The sequence below is a fragment of the Diadema setosum genome, chromosome 2, assembly GCF_964275005.1.
Source record: "Diadema setosum chromosome 2, eeDiaSeto1, whole genome shotgun sequence".
NCBI classification, from domain to species: Eukaryota; Metazoa; Echinodermata; class Echinoidea; order Diadematoida; family Diadematidae; genus Diadema; species Diadema setosum.
Genome location: NC_092686.1, coordinates 11,113,653 through 11,134,741, shown reverse-complemented (window position 1 = coordinate 11,134,741; position 21,089 = coordinate 11,113,653). Strand labels below are relative to the sequence as shown.

At 38.8% G+C, this 21,089-nt stretch overlaps 1 protein-coding gene across 1 annotated transcript in view; it reads right to left on the bottom strand.

Moving 5' to 3' along the window:
• Window positions 1–21,089, bottom strand: part of LOC140246160 (dual specificity protein phosphatase 6-like) — a 34,086-nt gene that overhangs the window by 5,105 nt on the left and 7,892 nt on the right. The window contains exon 2 of the mRNA XM_072325601.1: window positions 19,188–19,562. Coding sequence (XP_072181702.1) covers window positions 19,188–19,562 — 375 coding nt within the window. The remainder of the gene's footprint in view (window positions 1–19,187; window positions 19,563–21,089) is intronic.

The window sequence follows — 21,089 nt, the reverse complement described above, 5'->3', positions numbered from 1 at the left end:
AGTTGGACAAAATGCCGACAAATAAAGCCACCAATTTTAGCTGTACCCGAAATATGATCTGGGGGTAGAGCCAGCTTTTCTGAAAAATTAAGCAAAGTGGTCCTGAATCAGTTACACAATTGATTTTTGCCCAAGTGAAACACGAAACGGGCGGCAGTATATTACTGAGAGCTCCCTGGCTGAATTGGAAATAATTCACTGCTTCTGTAATGGTGTAGCATTAAGGAAAATCAGTGGAGGCTCTTCAAATGACAACTAGCTCAGGCAGCATTGCAGTAATTGACGGAGCGTACAATTGAATTATCCGGCACAGATATCGGATGCAGCCTTCTGAGAAGCACAAATGAAGCAAAGCGGTAGCTGAAAATCCAACCTAGTTCACCTGGTTCCAGCTACACGTTATATTTGTTTGTGCAGGTATATATGTATGTGTTTTATGTGGTGTCTGTGTTTTTGAGGAAGGGGTAACATTCGAGGGATCATCTCTTGGTGGTGGTGATTCACTACAGAGAGATTTATAAAAGATTGAGGGTAATTACCAGCTATGCAGAGCACACTGTTCAAATTTTGTGTCAAATTCAGGGCACTGCAATTTACTTGATGACTAAAAAGGTTAAATCAAATTTGTGTACTTTCAGAAATTACACAAAGGTAGGATATAAATTTGCAAGCCAGTCTGGCACTGTCCATTGTGCTCATCCCCCCACCCCCTCCCCCATGCCCCGGAAAAAAAACAAAAACGAACAAAAAACAAAAAGAAAAACAAAAAAAACTCTACCCCACACTAAAAAATCAAACAAACAAACAAACAAAACGAAAAACACCCAAAAGAAGAAGAAAATGAAATGAAAACTGGTATGATTTCTTTTAGTATCCAAGTTTTGGCAAAAATTTCAAATAAGTGATTATGATCACTCCCTTACCAGAGAAATGGTTATCTTCTGCAAAGCCTTCCTCATATCTTGATGCTTTTATTTCAAGAACATGCCTGGTATTGGGACAGAACTTGTCCCATACTGTGCCTACACTCAGCAGGGAGAAATGGCACATTCCGCATCATTTTCTCCCTCTATGCACATATAACTGGTTATGGCTCATTCCAGTAGGCTTTGAAGATAATTTTTGACTTTATAATGATTAGAAAGTTGTCTATACTATATACACAGTCTATACTGTATACAAAGTGTACACTGGTCTGATAAATCACTTGAAGGTGAATTTTCAAGCAGATTCAATCTTAAATCTACTTCTTCAAAGGTAATGATGGATAGACTACACAATACCTTGCATTCTGTGACGTGTCTGCCATACCTTGTATGAGAGCCCCCCCCCCCCCCCCCCAATGATTCTGGTCACAGCATGAATTGATCTAGTGACTAAAAATTTTAGAGGGGTGTGACTTTGACAGACCATTCAGAGCAGATTGTACATGATAGCTTCCAAGTTACATCTTCCTTACCAGGGTTCTATTAAACTATATGCGACTAAAACTGAATAACATGCAATTATTAAGCAAACATGACTCTTTGTGTGTGTGTGTGTTTGTGTTCATGTGTAAGTATTCAGAAAATCTTATTTTGAAAAACTTCCCTACGCCCACTTATTCTAAAATTAGTTCAAAACAGCAAATCAAATCTCAATGAGTCCATATGAAAGATGGACACAAACCATGTATCTTTGTACTTATTGTAGTGCAGTTACGACAATTGTACTTGACAGAAAAAAGAGAGAAAAAAAAAGAAGAATGCAGTTCCTTACCGTGGGAAATAATATCACACAAACAGAGCACACATGTAACGAGTATAAATTTGTACATAACCGGTTACGTGTCTTGGATTAAGAGTCCACTTGTTTCAGGTATCGGTCGTCTATTTTGATAATCGTCCAAACCATTGTTTGTACAGTATCAGGGGATGAGAAGAGATTCTTGCCGAAGTGAAACTGCCTTTACATTACGATATGGTGTGCATGGCTCAGTAAACCCACAATGGAAGTGAACATCTTCAGCATACAGTATCCAGAATCTGTTTCAGTGGCATCCATGGAAAATTCCACCGCAAGAACAGATGAGGGCGTGTGGCCTGACACTCCTTTCCTCAGATACCAACTCATTTGGCAGCACACTTCTGGCATCAAGGATATGCATCTACAGTGTATATAGGGCCATATAATGTTTTATTTCTATTGCTAGACCAGCTACACACAATAAAATCTAACATTCAACAACATATTGAAATAATTTGGTAAATATGCCATGGATTATAGGTGTTGAAAGAAACTAATGCAGACATTGTAGTGAGCGAATTATAACTGTGCGCTTCTTTTTTTAAAGCTTCTTATTGAACAGGAAGCACCGAGATCCATTTAGGATGAGATGAACAAGCGATCAGATAAGGGGGGGGGGGGGGAGGTATCTGAGGGGACTGAGAGGTGGCAAGCCAGTCAACAGCATGTGTGCCAAGTCAGTGACTAATGCAGGAGTATGGGACAGACAGGAAACAAGTGCTTCCTCCATCAGGTGGCCACTCAAATACAAAGTTTGGTTACATGTTACATATAAGAGCTGATATCAACAGAATTGCTATGTATCTTCCCATTTACCCTACCCCCCCCCCCCCAAAAAAAGGGGGGGGGGGATGACTGATTCATATACATAGAGACCTATCTGTGCCCTACCAAACATCAGTTGATGCATACAAAAGAACGTAGGCCTGTACAAATGTATGACAGCACTGTGAGATGCTGAAGTCCACACAGCATTTCTGCATGGACATACCTCGTGGATACTGAATTCACACATTCCATGCGATCTCACACTTTGCACCCATTCAGCTGAATATGTTTGGGGTACATGGGGTTGTTTGTTTTGCTGGCCTTACAACTTCCTCTCTGTGTCATCCGTAAGCTAAAAATATCCATTAGACAAGCGCAGCTCAGGGCTTTAGCTGAGATAGTTTGTACCCCAGGGACTGAATTTCATCAGAGCTTTTCAAATTTCATCCATCATGCTCTTGGGAAAGACACTATCAATTGCATTCAGTATACTTTTGTTGTTATTGTTAATGCATTGTAAGAGCAACGCTTCGCAAGCAGAATAAAAAAGGTTTTTAATGATGTGATTACCTGCAGGTACAGACAACTCCTCTCTCCGACTTTCAATTATTTATGAGATAGCAGTATTTAAATTCAGAACATTTTCCTCGCTCCTTCCATTCCTAAAGGTGGACACCATGTAACTGTGGATTAGTATGTGCTTCATGCATGATAGCATGTGAGTTCTAATCAGAAAGCATTAATGAAAACAGATGGAACTAGAAATGTCGCTATGGTGACTGGTATGCCTCCGCCATATCACATGGTTCTCCCAATCGTAGGTCTACAGTACGGATCTTGACAATGTGAGACAACAGTCTCACATAACTGGCAAAAAATTGAAATGACATGTCGGTCACAAATGTGTTGAGTGTTTACTTTCCTTGAACTAGGCTTCATTCGGATGGGTGGCTAAACTGGCAAAGAAAGCAAGTGTTTGGGATTTTGGCACAATGAGTGGAGAACTACATGTAATATAGCCCCCCCCCCAAAAAAAAAAAAAAGAGAGAAAAAAAAATGAAGTAGATAAAATTTAATGCCACATGGCATAACTGTGAAAGATATATCACCATGGATGCCTCTATCCTGCAGGCATGATCAAATGCTGTGGATGATTTTTGTCAACTATCAGCTTTCCTTCAATTCTTTTTTAATCCACATTTTGCAAATGACATACTCAAGGACGCATTAAAATCACATCTGTTTTATTGAAACAATAACCAAGGATATCACACTCACTGAATCTCTATCACTGAAGGGCAGAGAAACAACTATAGTCTGCTGTATTCACATCTCTGTTGACAAACTTGCAAGTAACTTTTTTTTAATCAATCTCGCCTTCTTCTTTCAATACATCTTTCTGTTGTTGTTGTTGTTGTTGTTGGCCCTGTTGATCCACATACAAATGTGGAAATTCGTTAGCATTTCACCACAACCATTGCATATTCTGTACTACTGTTTTCTGAATACAATGTAATTGTCATACCTGAAGCACCCTTCGGGGCAGAGGACTACAAATCCGGGAGGTAAGAAACAAAGAAGTGGCAACAGAGATATTATTGAGCACTTTGTACATTGGAACCCATTCCTCTCGTTGTCACATTTGACTGCTCTGAGCTACAATTGTAAATGATCATGTACGTGTATGCCATGGTTTCATACCACTGGTATATCTCTCTTCCCCCACCCTCTTTCCCTGCTCTTCTTTTTTTCTTTGATTCTTTCAAAACATCAACCTAGAGTACAAACTGTCTCACCAAGCTTGCAGTTACAGTTACATGAGACACACATTTAGCAGATTATTGTTTTCACTTTAATACTGCCATAGAAATGCCACGGCACAACATCTACTACAATTACTGACTGCTGGGGAAAACTGTGAACACCAGTAAAGTATTGATTACATACTATCAGTGAGTCACATTTGATGTGTTTCTGCACAACACACTGGTTTCCCGCTCGTGGCAAACCAATTCCATCAATGATGATTACAAAGACGACTTTGTGAAGGGTGCCACACAAACATCCACAAAAACACTCCCTGATGCAGGGGATGTCATTTCCTTTATTATTATTTTCTGAGCAGCATTGAGGGCCAAGTGACATATGACAGTGGGTGATGCAGTGTAAACAACCTTTGAAGAAGAATTCATTGCAAAGAGAAGTTACACTCGATGAGGAAGAGAAAGCAGAATGAAGTCAGATGAATACTTGGAGTCACAACTCTCTGAGTACCAGTAAATCACCACGCATTCAGTTCAGGGGGTACAAAATACAACAAATGTTACATTTCATTTTCCATTAGAACTTTTTGATTCTATTGACTCTTACATTGCATTCACTCTTTAAAACTACATGATCTTCATTTATTTTTGTTTGACATTTTTTCCCATTCCCAAGTAGGCCTTCTGTTTCTAAGGCTTGTACATACATCACATCAGATGCCTCTCAAGATAATGTGAAACTTGTCAATGAGTGGATATATCGCACAAGCGTAGTGTGTGAAGCAGAGTCTCCACAGGAAAGCCAACTTAAATCAGATATATAGTTAATCATGATCTACCCACACCATACTTTAACAAAACCTTACCAAAGTATGATGTCTAATACAGTGTATGATACAAGTTACCTTTTGTTCAACCTGACTCCATGAAATGTAAAAAAGAAAAAGGAAAATTTGCCTATTCAACTGCCTACAAAAATACATGTTTACTGTCTCATCATCATAAAGATATTTCTGTCACACCAAGTAAGCCCTACTGCTGTTTAATGTTGGACATAAAATCCCAACCCCATAACCCCAACCCCATAAAATCTTTTTATGAATATAAACAAAAGCCACAATATTGCTAGTAGAGTTGTAACAATGCATAACCATTTTTTTTTGCCCCTTAATAGAAACATTGATATGAGCCTTTCTACACCGTCCAAATATTTTCTTTTTTTAATCAATCACTTACTTCAGCAAGAATATTGTAGATTCCCCTCTGTTCTTCTGAGGCTAAAAGCAGTGCTTGAATGAATGTGTTATACTTGCAAATTGGCTATTTCTATTTTTTTTTTTTTTTGGGGGGGGGGGTGTAAGGGGACAAAAATATGACACACATAAATATGCCTTTTGCTCACTGAAGACCAGCATCTTGGCAGAGTCCAACTACTTTTTAACAAATTTCCTCATGGCTCATGGACATTATCATGGACAAGTGCTAGTGTGGCAAAAATTCTCATGTTGAATACACAGATGCTTGTCTTTATTTAGACTCCAAATGTAATGTATACGCAGGTTCCAAGTGATATATAAACCAGTCATGGCTACTGCTGTTGAACACTCTATGAAAAATTTTGAAGAAAAAAAAATGGCAACTACTGTATGATGGATACAAGATCATACAGAAGCCTTCTTTTCCCACCAACACTTTAGTGGGCGCTATGTATCTATGAAACACACACAGTTCCACATGAGGCACTTTCATGATACGCATTCATGCTTTGATATGGGTATGGTTGACATATGCATTCAGAAAGTAAACAGTGCATTGTATGAGAATGAATAAGGTATGCATTGCATACATTCCTTTCTTTCTCTCTCCTCCTCTCATAAATCCTGAGTCAGGGCAAAATGTTGCTGCACACCTTACATCCGGCCTCCTGGACCACGACACGTCAATATTGAATGAGTACCAGCCATGAATAATAGAAGGAGAGTAATTTGGCTGCTTTTCGGGCTTCCTAAAAAGAGCCCCCCCCCCCCCCACGTAACCTCGACCGCTTGTTTTGTGTTTCCATGTGCGTCACGAGGACATGCTGCCATAATAGCATAGCAAGCATCGTCACAATCGAAGAGCACATTTGGGTACAGGTGAATACATTGCACAAAATACAATGTCTGTGTGCATAAACATGCACATTAACGACATGACCTCTTGACTGCTCTATATTCATAATATTATGATGTGCGTATCTTTTCTAAACCTACAATGCACCCTATATAGGATTTGACACTGAGATACATGTAAGTGAAAATCTTGCCAGTCATCCAAACAATCAGATGATAGATGTGAATAAAAAATTACAAGGTAACTTACATTTTACATTTCCTGAATAGAAATGCATTGTATGCCTAACAGAAACCTTTTCTTTTTTTCTTTTTTAATCTTAATGTCATGAACTGGGCATGCTGCATACAGTACACTTGTTTGCCCATACTTGGTACACATCAGTTGTGTGTAACTAGTGTCCTCCATTGCACGTCATGTACAGACATAACTACAGGACATGCAAAAATGTATGCTGTATTATATGGCTGTGTACACCAAGAACAGATCTACAGAAAAATTTCCTTGTAAGAAAAATGAAATTTGTGACTTTTTTTGTACAAATGGAGTGGAGAGCTGCTCAACATCTTTGTCACAAAGAGTTGCCAATTTGTGTTGCCCTCTACACTTTAACTATTCAAAAATCCCCCCCCCCAATTTTTACTGATTTACTTTTCTGATTTTCTGTTTTCATACAAAGCGACATGATATCAGGATAGAATTACCCTTTAATAAGGGGAGTGGTTTGTTGTTACAACTTATCTAAAATATGTCTATACTTATCTTTGTAAATAAAACTTTTGAGATTAAGAAGCAAATGACATATTTGCCTACTGTATCTTACTTGTACTGGTGTTGTGGTTGCTACCAAACTGCTATGTAGTGAAAGCATGTGAGGATGTTTTCAAATTCAACAAGTTGCATACTTTGGTGCCTCTGGATGGTGCCATGCACTTTGCTTGATTCTACTCTGTTCATTTTGCTTTAAAGCACTGCGATTACTTTTGTGTGCCAACTTAAGAAAGTGCTATATAAAAATACAGGATGAGTGCGAGAATGGTGTGCATTGTGAGATTTGACAATGTGGTGTTATGTCCATCTTAAAGGCGCATCTTCAGTGTAGAGTGTGTAGACAGGAAGTAAAAGCTCAAGACAGCAGTGGTTTTTCCACCTTCTTCTCTAATGCGCTGCAACATGTTCTTCTTGGATGAAAGTATACTGCTCTTCCTGCAATGGTTTTTACGATCTACTGCAGGAGGTTGTTCTGACAGAGACCTTGAAGAGGGTTTAGTACCGCCTTTCTATGTATGGCATACAAATTAATAGCTAGAGGGCAAAGTTCAAAACTACATAGGAAACCGAGCTTCCTCATTGGCAGACAGAGCAAACAGAGCGGGTGGGAAATGAACCGAAACCGGTCGGTCCTCCCTGTGCACAGCAACACAGGATTTGAGCCTCCCACTCAACACACATGCATGCACACACTCTAACAATACACTACAGTTATAGGGCTTTTGTGCCGTGGTATTGCTTGATGGCGAGTAAGTGTGTCGTTGTTGTTGCCGCTACACAAGCCTGCTTTGCACTCCCCTCCATACAGGAGAAAATAATCCAGGCCGTATATACGTATGCGTGCTGCGATGTCATAGGCGCATGTGATGGTGACTTGACATTACTCAAAGGGTTCAGAATCAGGATGCTATAAAATGCACACTCAATCCTTTCTTAGGATTTCATAAGAAAAGGGAATTGATGGGTGTATAGACAACTCTGAACGAAGACACACAATAACACAGCTGCACAGATACACGCTTGTAGCTATGGATGTCATAAAGAACAGGCTACTCTCCTCAAAAATTGAACATCATTTTCTTTACAGGAATGTGTCACACTCTATGAAGTCTTGAAAAGAATACACTCATCATCCATACTATTTTGAGGGAGAAAAGTATGGATGACCAGTCACAAGTCATTCCTGGTATATTGAGACTGTTACCCACCCCCACAATAGCACAAGTCAGTATCCATGTCCCAATTTTTTCTTCCAAATTGAATCCAAACTCCCAAAATAGTGAGGAATAATAAAAAAAGAGTAAAATAGGATAGTGAGTGTCCGTGGTAAATTCTATGGAAATACACTGTATCTTATGTATTAGAAAGCTACTCATGCTACATTGTACCTACATGACGTTTAGAGGTGGGTGTATTAGCAATAGGCCTATGACTTGCCCACGCTAACTGTACAATGTATCTACCCCCACCAACTCCGACAACAAATGGAAATACATTGTAGCTAGATTGTCATACTGAACATTTAAATCTAGTTGCATCATGTACATGTATCTGCAATAAGCTGTTATTTTCACATACAGATATTTTCGTGAATGAGGGGGTCAGCAGAATATTCCGCTTACAGTATTACCCCAGCGCATGGTGACATTTTCTCATGTTGTTAAATTTGCGGTTCAACAATGATTTGCAAAAATAATTCATTTTGACAAAACCAGCATACATGTAGGGCCTCGATATTGGTACAAAATTTTCACAGGCTCTGATTGCAAAGGAGAGGGGACCACAAGTTATGTTTCCAGGAGCCCAAACGTGAAGCTGGATGGTTTCAGATGCCAAGCCGGGTAACCACGAGCAAAAGTTATTAGCACTGCATGGCAGTTCCAAGATTATTTTCTCACTTGCCAGTACCTGGTATTCAAGAAACTTTTGGGCACAAAGAGGTCGCCGTGCCTCTCACATTTTTAAGGATGGTATCAGTAAACTTTGGAAGAATATGATGTGAAAAAAAGTTTAGTAATTTCCCGCTTATTCACAGTAACTCATTCTAGTTTATGACAAATATGAGTGATTTTACAAAAAAAAAAAATGACTCCATTTCACTATGAACTGACCTCGATGCACAAGTCTTTTAATCTGCCAAAAGGAAATGCCGACTAGTAATCAATTGAAAATTTCCGCTCCCGCGACTATCGGGCTTCAAGTGTCATGCACTGATGGCAACTGTTCAAAAAATATGCACTCCCATGCACACTGTCTTGGCAGTACATTGTATGACACGTTTGATACTCCTCTGTCCAGCAAAGTCATGAAAGTGATAGCACATGATATTCCCGCTGTTTTGGATGTCCCATGTGCCTACAAATCTACACCAATCACATAATACTCTATGCAGAGATTCTTGTGAGGGTAAGAATTTTTTTTTTTCAAAGTCGAAAGTTCGGCACTGATATAAACTGAAGCTACAGCAATGATGATGAAAGGCATGAATGTTGAGCAAAAAAAAAAAAAAAAAAAAGAGGTTATCGTAGGCAGATCACAACTTCCTCGTTAGTCACAGACAGGAAATCTGCTTTCACTTCAGGAGGCAGGACCGCAGTGACTATGATCAGCGAAGGTGTTAAGTATCTCTTTCGATACACTGAGCCCATGCCATAACTTATTATGCCAGCACTTTATAAAACAAAAATCATCTTCACATGGTTTAACCTCTTTGTTTTCCTTCAGTACATACTGTACGGGTCACCATTTGTTTTTGCTCATGAAAAAAAGAAAACAAAAAATACCTTCCGTAAGAATGTGAATGTTGAATTTGTCTGGAGGAGTTGCTATAATTTGAAGGAAATCAAAGATTGTTATGACTTGCTGCATCTTCAGCAGTCTTAAAGTAAAGGCTTCAAAATAAATTTGAAATAAACAAACTGACAAGCAGACTTTTGTGATAAAATTTGAAGCAAAATGACCCCGTTGTGAACTGAGAGATTCCAAAACCTGCCAAAATGGGCAATTGTCTTATAATCAGGGCAATCTTTACTTCGATCACTACATCATCTGTTGATTTCCTTAGAACTCTTTCTTCTTGACTGGTTTCTCTTTTTAAAACAAAAACAACCCCCACAAAAAACTACAATATCAATATAATCCGTTTCTTCAACAGAGCTTCTTCTTTTCTTTCTTTTTTTTTTTAAAGAAAATGAACCGTCATTATGAAGAATAATACAGGTAGAAAAATTTACTTAATCTTTTGAGCAAATACAGGTAAAAACAACAGTGAACATTTGAACTGTAAGTTTACCATCCAACATGAGAACTAACAAGCTGTCAACTTGGCCTGGAGTGGCCTTAGGAGTGTAGTGTTGTTGAGCAGCACTATCTATTTGTTTTGTTTGAGAAGACAATTGCTGTCACTATTTGTTGAAGAAAATTGTATTTTCTCACATCTTCCAGTGACCATTAGTAATCAATTGCTATCATAACATACAACAGAAGTACATTTGTATGTTTAATTCACTTTCTATTGTACATTTCTGTGTGATTTTGAACATGAAAACAAGTGAACATTTTGGCAAGCAATGCCAGATTCACATGACCCAGATATTTGAAGGTGCCAATGCCAACAGGATGCCATGTTGGAGTTTGAACAGATGACAATGAAATAGTCTTTCACGCCTAAGAGCTGTCTGATTTTGCTCTGTCTTTGGCTACCACTTTCCCATTTCTCCTTCTTCATTCCTTATAAAACCTCCTGCAACAAAGATGATTAGATTCCATTTTGTCCTTGTTGCATAAAGAGGCATGATTGATTTTGTACAGGCCAGAGTTTGAGTGCATGATTTACTGATGTGTATCTGACCAAATAGAAGAATTTATGAAACAGTCTATGGAGTACAAATCAGATGTGATTGATGTACAAGACCTGTATGCTACAAAGGTGCAAAACTCGCCCTCCCTTCAAACCCACTCCATATACAGTACATGTGTCTTCCCACGCCAAATGCAATAATGCAAGGCATGCATTTGAAAAGAATCCCTCTTTCATTCCACCGAGAAGCCTGTTGGTCTCTTGCTGTGCTTCTCAGAACCTTCTTTCACTTCAAGATTCCCCACTGGTTCCTACTCAAACTGGCTTGTCCATTATCAATCCCGTCATTCTTTTTGGAATGAACGCAGTGAAACACAAGACAAGCAACTGCAGCTGAGCGAAATACAAATCAAATCAGAATCACATTCATGAAAATATTACACCAATTTGCAAATCAACTATAGTATGTTGTAACGGAGACTACAACAATCAACAGAAGTTGCCACAATAACACATTTTCTTCCAATTTAGAGAGGCTGTACATATTCCACTATACATCCGTACATGTAATTCTGCAGGATTTTAGCATGCCATTAGGATATCATGCGATATTGCAAAAATTCAACAGGTATTCTGAGGAATTCTTTTCAGTGATCAGCAATTTTTGTTTTTGTCATGACTCACTGCAACCAAAAAGTGGCACAATAACAAGAGAATGCTCCACTGCTTGGTTCTTTCTGGAATCATCTGAGAAAAGATAAAAAGTGAAGGTCTTGCTAATGCAAGCATGCAATGTACATACTGCCAGGGCCATAATATTATGCCAATGTTGCAACAGAAATATTGCACACACCCGACATTTAAATAGACTGCTGCTGGCGAGACCCCGCACAAGAAAGTCTTTTAACATGGATGAGTTTCTTGGAACACAGCCAAAACAGGAAATGAAATACAAGAATTGATATCACATTTAGTCTCTGGGAGCGCAGCGGTGGCCTGCAAGACTTCCTCAACTGCATTTTCAAATGGAGGGACTTTTTTTCCCCCTTCCTCTTTTTCTTCCACCAACTACTGTAATAGAGCAACATGCAGTGAAATCATATACCCACAAGATGCACTGCTCATCTCATGTCCACACAGGCTTGTAAATACTGCATGGAGATATTTCATGACAGGTCTAATGAGATTAAAAATCTTCTAGGCACAGCGAGCAAGTGATCCATTTATGCTTACTATCCATGTGCATACTGGCAATGCAGCATACCATTTGAACAAGTCACAAATGCACTCTTCCAATTTACTGTATATAGGTCCTACAACAATGTATTATGTACACAAACTGTGAACATTGTACAGTATGTAACAGCAGATTCAAAACATTACCACAGTTTTTGTAAGATTGGCTATTTACAAATTGTTAAATGTCTGCTTGACAAAAGAAGTAATGAAAATACATATTTCTTCACAGAAATATGAAGTAAAATCAGAATCCTTTCTTTAAAACCAGTATGAAATAAAAATTCAAATCCTTCAATCTCATTTACGTATCTCTCAGAATTGGTATGTATTGCAACTGAGATGGTCATGAGGAGGAATGAATTCCCAAATATTCACAACTTTGCTATTATTTGCCCAGACCTACGGGGAATGCAGAAACCCCAAACATGGGCACATCACACACAAAAGATATCTGTTACATAATCCTCACACTTAACATTCACAGAAATCAGGAGTCATGTGACCCCAAATCATACAATATCATATACAATATCAACAGAGTTTGGGATATTTTTTTTCCCCCGGAAAATGCACTTCAAAGATGGGGTTTTCATTTTGGGTTTTCGCCAAGTTCTCAGGTCATTGTCTGGCAAAATCTGATGCAAATCCTAAATGTAAAGAACCCTGGCGTTTACACAATGTTATGTAAATGCCCCATTGTAGGTCTATATGATGAATTTTTCATCCAGAGTTTTCCCCCTCTCCATAATAGGGAGCTTTAGATTTTGACACGCGGACGTTTGTGACGACAAGTGCGCTGGACGTTCTCCTCTCCCCTGCATCGCGTTGAAAAGTAGCTTTAGATTACGCTGGGACGCAACAAATAAAAAATAAAATCGCACCCCCATATGATCGGTGCATGAAGTAGTTCTCTACGTTGCAAACTGTGCGGACGTAAAAATAGCCCAGTACGCGTAGTGAAAAACTCAGGCGACGCAAGCTAAAAATAGATCGACCTGACGCGTGCTTCTGCGCATGCTCAGAACATGTTTTTTCCCTCTGAATGTCCGCGCGTCTAAAATCTAAAGCTCCCTGTTATACATTTTGTACAAGTACGACTCCCAGCAAGAGTATGACCTACAATGTACATGTAAGCTTCAATGACCAGTGAGTTTTTAACAGTCCTTTTTATACTTTAAGACAGTACTGTGATAATTCACACAAGAATTCCTTGACTTGCTTGAATTCATGTTCCATCTATTTGAAGATAAATACTAGGTCATCAAACAGTAGTTCAATATTTCTATTTCATCATAAAATGATTGAAATGAGTTTAATGTGTGCAAAACATTGGGCGTCAGTTTCAGCTACAAAACAAGCAAGGCAACAATGAGTGGTCAAAGGGAGAGAAAGATGAGCAAATGGATAGAGGGAAGGATTGATGGGGTGGATGGACAGGCTGGTGGACAAGCAAAGAATGTGTTACCTGTGCCATGGTAAGCAAAGGCAATATAAAGCCTAATGTGGAACAATGCAGACAGGATATATAGCAAAAATAAGACAAAATGTGACCGACAAGAGAGACGAAAATAACACGCACTTCAGACTTGCCTACAGATACAGACCTTAAATAACTTAGAGTAATTGAATTTATGCTGTATATCCATTCATACTTTATGGGTTCAGGCAGTCTGGAGTAATTGAAGCTCCAAAGTGATTGCAATTTGGCCTGACTTTGATGGCTCATTGTTCAATCCTGTGCAGCAAGGCAATGTAATACCAGTCTAAATCCTGTTCCATTTGCATTGCGTACTCTGGTGGCAGATTACCAATTTGGGGTGGAAATGGCTGTGTACGACCGATTGCATGTGAGAGAGGAGTACAGTAATACAGCTGCAATTTAGAGCTGGTTTGACTATTTGTGCTGACGGCCAATATTGGCAGATTGGGGCATTTTCCCAGCCTTCTATCATTTCAGGCAACCTCTCAGCCTTCAAAGCTATATTTCCCCTCAAAATAAGACAAGCCACAAAGATTGGCATACAATATTTTTCCTCTTTATCATCAGAACTGTTCACCATGCCTCTTCATCTGTTGAGGGAACTCTTAGGAGGGGGAGAGAGGGCATTAATCATTTCTATCCTCCAAGCCTTACTCTCAGTGCAGCACCTCAATTGTAGGCCCTACATGTAAGCGTAGACTTGTGTACTCACAACATCCTGGAGCATGTACACGCTTTTATATAGAAGTATTTCTAACTACATCTCTTCGCCACTGTCAGCCATATTGTCAAGATTCATAATCTCCCTCCCCCCCCCCCCTTCACTGTTATGAGCTTCAATGCAAATCCTGAAAAGAAAGCTGGGAGGTGCCAACACAAAGTGCCTCCGGATATAAAAACACCAGAAATGTGGGGACATGGTTGAACCACTCTTTCAGGGTGAAATTATTAATAGGTTTCTATTGTTCTTTTATCCTGGGGCGGGCTCGGAGAACAACCTTCCTTCATTGAAAAGCATGAACGGAATCTTGGGGATCAAAAGAAGGATTCTGTTTGATGGCAGAGTGGGAAGTCATTTCAGTCGTTCACATTCAAAGGAGAAAGAAAAAGAGAACAAAGTAGATGTGGTCGTTGTTGGGTTCCCCCTCCCCCCCCCCCCCCCATCACCACCACCAATCAGTGTGCACACTGACTTCAGCTACTCTGATCCTTCAAAGCACAAAGTCTATGAAATGCACAATAGTTTTGCTGATGTGCCAATTGATGTGAGCAGAGTAATAAAACATGCATATCATCAATACACTACAGAGGCAAGTACAATATGAAATTTTGTCACGATACACGCCCTCAAGTTGCTTTAATGTTATCAATGTTATCACCTGTCATTTAATGTATGTCTTATCACATTCTGCCAGGCTTGAGTGATAACAACATTATCAGATGTACATGTACACTGTACCTCGGCAATTGTTAGAAGTATATCAGTGACAACTTTAAACATGGAACATGTGTGTCATCTTGCGACATCACTGTCACAATCCACTCCCTCCCGAAATGAGAACCTAAAAAAGAATTTAGACTGCCCGAGCATGCCATGCCTGTGGCATAGATTTCTGAGAAGACTATCTCTGCCATTGCTGAGAACCACTCAGCTTGGCCAAAAACATCAATACTGGACTTGAATGGGTCCCAAACGTCACTCACAATTCTAGGCAAACAGACCGAAGCTTTGTCCACCTGCCAGGCTGCTTGGCATGTGTGAATGCACAGGGGGGAAACATGAAGAAAAGCCTCCACAGGTCAAGGACATTGGTGGATCAAGATCACTCAGCAGCACAGTAGCAGCTGCACCCGTCCTTGCCACCACAGATTTATGACCTGTCTCCCATCCTACCCCTCCCCCAGACCCTTGCCATCAACTAGAAAGGGGAAACACTGTAGTCAAGAGCCAAGTATCATGTCCATGCAGATCTAGTAGTTACTACAAGTGTGTACGTACTGGTGATGCCACTCCTGGTTACTACTTGTGGATTGGGCAGTGATATCATTATTAATGCAATCATAAAGGTTTATAAATCATATTTGCACTAAAAAATGTATTATATAGAGAAAAATTCTGATTTATTTGTGTACAAATGCATCAGAGCTGCTGCTCCACTGCTGACAGTGCTGTACTTTGTGTGAACTGCATGCGCCATCATGTGGTACATTAGGTATATGATACTCGTTGCATGATACAATGGAATCTGTTTGATTCGGAAGCAAGTAAAGGTGATTTTTTTCCCCAATTTCTATCATAGGACAATGTGATCACATTGGCTCTCAAGTATTATGTGTCGTCTTTGAAGTTTCACCAGACCTTTCACTGGCCTTTAAGTGAAATTACTGTTACTTCATTTAAATTTACATTCCTACATTGTGACATCTTTGAGACATGCATGTTTTCTTCAATGAGCTTGATTAGACTTTATCATTCAGCATACTACAGTTAAACTCGCATAAGTCGATCTTCTTGGGACTGAGCAAAACACATCGACTTAGGCGAGTTTCGACTTGTACGTAAGTCGAAAAAAATCGACTTAAAGTTACACCACACGTACATATGTATAATGTACATGTATGTTGTCTACTCTGGAGCCGAGAGCTGGAGCGGTGTGCCCGATATTTGCCCTTCAGCAAGACACTTTATCCACATTGATGCAAGCCAGGGCTCCACACTAACTTTTATTTTGGTGGCCCCAAAATGATTGATTTTTATTTTTTAGTGGCCCGAAAAAAAAAAAAAAGCAAAACTAAATCGGTCCTACGTTCGGTCCGAAAGTTACCGTTATTTATTTCTGATTGTAAAAGCAATCATCCACCATTTACAAGTATTTTAACACCTTCCGGAGCCGAATGTTGCCGTTAATCATTTTCAAATGTAAAAACAAGCAACCGACATTCATTCTAGGATCTTACGGAGCTGAATATCATCCTTATTCATTTCCGAACGTGAAAGCAAACATCCGCTTTTTATTTCATCATCTAAATGAGCCGATTGATACCGTTAATCATTTCCAAATGTAAAAGAAACAATCTGTTACTTATTTCAGCATCGTACGGAGCAGAATATTACCGTTATTCGATCTCCAAATTCAAAAGCAAACACCCGACATTTATTTTATGATCGCAAGGAGCCGAATGTTACTGCTGTCCACTTCCGAAAGTGTAATGAATCATCTGACATTTATTTTGGCATCTTCAGGAGTCGAATGTTACATGCTATTTACTTTCGAACGTAAAAGCGAACTTTCGGCAATTATTTCATCATCGTACTGAGTTGAATACATTGTTATTCATTTCCGAACGCCAAAGCAAACATTCAACATTTATTTTAGCATCTTCCGGAGCTGAATGTTATCGCTATTTACTTTCGAACATAAAAGCAAACATAAGACATTCATTTTATCATCGGACGGAGTTGAATACTATTGTTATTCATTTCCGAACGTTAAAGCAAATATCAAACATTAACTTAACCATCAAACGCAGCTAAATGTTACTGTTATTCATTTCGAAATTTAAAAGCAAACATCCGACAGTTATTGAGCATCGTATGGAGAAGAATATTACTGCTATTCACTTCCGAACGTAAAAACAATCATCTGACATTTATTTTAGCATCTTCTGGAGCCGAATGTTATTGCTATTTACTTTTGAAAGTAAAAGCAAACACCCGACATTTATCTCATCGTGGTACGAAGTTGATTATATTGTTATTCATTTCCGAACGTCAAAGGGATAATTCGACATTTACTTTAGCATCTTCCGGAGCTGAATGTTAATGTTATTTACTTTCGAACGTAAAAGTAAACATCCGACATTTATTTCATCATCGTACGAAGTTGATTATTATTGTTATTCATTTCCGAACGTCAAAGGGATAATTCGACATTTACTTTAGCATCTTCCGGAGCTGAATGTTAATGTTATTTACTTTCGAACTTAAAAGTAAACATCCGACATTTATTTCATCATCGTACGAAGTTGATTATTATTGTTATTCATTTCCGAACGTCAAAGGGATAATTCGACATTTACTTTAGCATCTTCCGGAGCTGAATGTTAATGTTATTTACTTTCGAACTTAAAAGTAAACATCCGACATTTATTTCATCATCGTACGAAGTTGATTATTATTGTTATTCATTTCCGAACGTCAAAGGGATAATTCGACATTTACTTTAGCATTTTCCGGAGCTGAATGTAATTGTTATTTACTTTCGAACGTAAAAGTAAACATCCGGCATTTATTTTATCATCGTATGGAGTTGAATATCATTATTTTTCATATCCGAACGTCAAAGCAAACATTCGACATTTATTTCAGCATCTTCCGGATACTTTTTTTATCCTTATTCATTTCCGAACGCAAAATCAAATCTCTGACATTCCAAAAGTATAAGCAAACATCCGACATTTATTTTAGTATCATACGGAATCGAATATTACCGTTATTCATTTTCAAAATTAAAAGAGCAAACATCTGACATTTATTCAGCATCTTACGGAACCGATTGTTACCGCTTCATTTCAAAAACTGAAGGCAAACATTCAGCTTTTTTGGTGGCCCGGCGTGCGTTTTTGGTGACCCCGGTCGCAAATCAACCATTCGCGAAATCGTGATTCGATTCGCGAAAAGACTCCGCTAAATATAAGGCATAGATCGCTACACTCGGCAGGGGCTACGTCGTCCTTTCACCAGGTCTCGTTACAAAACCAAAATCCCGCGTGAGTTCTTGCGTTACCTATCGTTAATGTTAACGAAACATCGCTAATTTGCGCTAGGGATCGTTACTCATCGTTGCTACAAACGTTAATTTTCCCGATCGTTAGTTTGCGTTACTAACGATTCAGGTGAAACCGCTTGCGTTAATGAAACGTTAATGTTTATTTACGCAGTTTCTTTTGGTATATACTGTATGTAAACAAAAACTGGCGTCTCGTGATTTTGACAGTGATTTATTACACAATAAAATCTTATTCGACTTAGGCACAGTGAATTCAATGGTTTTTCCGTGAAAGTGTTCTTGGAATTTCATCGACTTAAGCGAGTATTCGACTTAAAAAGTTCGACTTATGAGTGAATTAATACACGTAAGTCAATGGGGAAAAATCGGGACTTTTTAAAATTATCGACTTGCGCGATTATTCGACATATGCGATGTCGACTTAGGCGAGTTTAACTGTATATAAAGCCATGCAAAACTAGCATCTTTGGTTTTCTCCTCTGATAATCATTTGTTACAAACATTTCTTCTCTACTCTTAATATATTTTCGCATTTGATAGACACCAAACATGTTTACATTTTTCATGAGAATCATTAAAAAGAGAGGAAAGGATAAGTTCAGGCAATTGAAGGATATTGAATTGAAGGCAATTTTTAAAAAACTTGTCCTTGCCCTGCATCTTTGAGCTCTGATACTCACCGATGAATTCAATCGCCTCTGGAAAAAACGCAGCCAGGTTTTGGCTCCAGTGGTCCGAAATGGGAATCTGCATGTACTTGATGCCGCTGTCCTCGAAACAGTTCGGGATGTTGGGCGTGACATTCAGAACATACTGTATCCTCAGTTTGGACAGTAGTTCATAGTTTTCAGAGTCCTGCTTCGTCCCCAGAAACAGGTACGGGAGGATTTGGGCTGGGTAGCGGTTATCCAGTGGCGTTTCTGCTTCCACCAGGCTAGTTGTCTCAATTTTCAGTCTATCAAAGCCGAGGTCCGTCAGTGAGTTTTCATCCGAGTCACTGTCTTCTGATGTTATGCAGAGATGGGGGAACAGTCTGTAGAACTCACGGAAGCCTCCTACAAGACAACAGGCATGACCAATATTAGTTAATGAATCATTTGTAAAACAGAATATCAGACAAAATGGAAATCATGGGAAATCACCCATGAAAGCCTATCTACATAATAAATATCATTACACAAATACACACAATACTTTAAACCAATCACACATCAAACAAAATAAAATACACTGTCGATCATGCGCGTATCAGTCAATTTAAATTTCTTTGTACACCTCCCAAACTCAACGTCTAGTAAAGACAGAATGAGAGAAACATTGGACAATGCACTATATTAAAGAATCTTTCTTATACATGTAATAAAATCTTTTTCAAGAAAGATTTTACACTCTTCAAGGATAATGACATTGCTACAGTTGGCTACAGTGTACAACAGTGTACAGTGAAAGCTTAAAAAAAAAAAATCTTGAATTGTTATTACAACATTCCAAAGTTACCCAACAACCCTAACACCATCATAATCACCACTTTAATAATCAACATCACTGTAATCAGAGTAAACAAAAGCAAGCAATTAACAAAAAACAACAACATTAACACAGGGTATTGCCTAATCTTCTGCATCTTCATCATAAACTTTCTCTGACACTAGATATTACAATTGTAGCAGAAATGAAGAGACAAAATGTATGATTTGTACAAATTAATACCATGGTATGTAAGCTTTTTGTGGAGAAAACCTTGCATAACTGTGATATACATGTACATTGTACTACGGAGGGAAAAAAAGAGTTTATAGCAATAAAGCAAAGTGACATCTGTTTTGATACAGAGTGATGACATGGTATGTACAGTGTAGTGGTTTGGTAAATCTGCAGGAAATACTGTACATGTACTACAGTGTACATTTTGTACATTTGACATTGCTCAATTATTTGTTAGTCATCTGCAGAGTATAGGCCCTACTGACTGAAGATTTAAAAGGGAAGTGGTAAAAACAACAATCACCCATGAATTTCAGTTTTCACATTGTGTGAGGTATAATCTGTATTGCCTATTGTCATCTGTATGAACAAACAACTTTTTAAGCCTTGTGGCTGTGTTCTCCAAAGGTGCATGTCCATGAAAATCCAGTGTGGGGGCGGTAACCGGTAGACTGTGCCCAAATTAAAAAAGAAAAAGAAAAAGAGGAACAGCGATGAAAGCAGCTCAGACTCCCAGCCCACTAATCAATGAGTTCTTCAAAAGGGGTATTTGCACGTCTAGAACTGCATGAAGCCACTTTAAAGGACTGTCTCTTTCACCACCCATCAGGCCAACCAAAGGGTTTACAGAATGGATTAGCCCATTCTTCTACAGGACAATGGGAAGGGAAAATAAGGGAGTGAAAGGCCAAAGGAAAGAGGGAGAAAGAAAGCGTGAGAGGAAATGAGACACTGTGAGTTCGCATTTTCGCTTCGAACACTACACAATGTAGCCTATATAATACCCACACGCACTAGGCAGCAATCTGCAATTTTACCAATTGTATTCTTGCATGTGGTCTCTGGTATCAATTTGATTCTTCATTTTGAGAGATGGC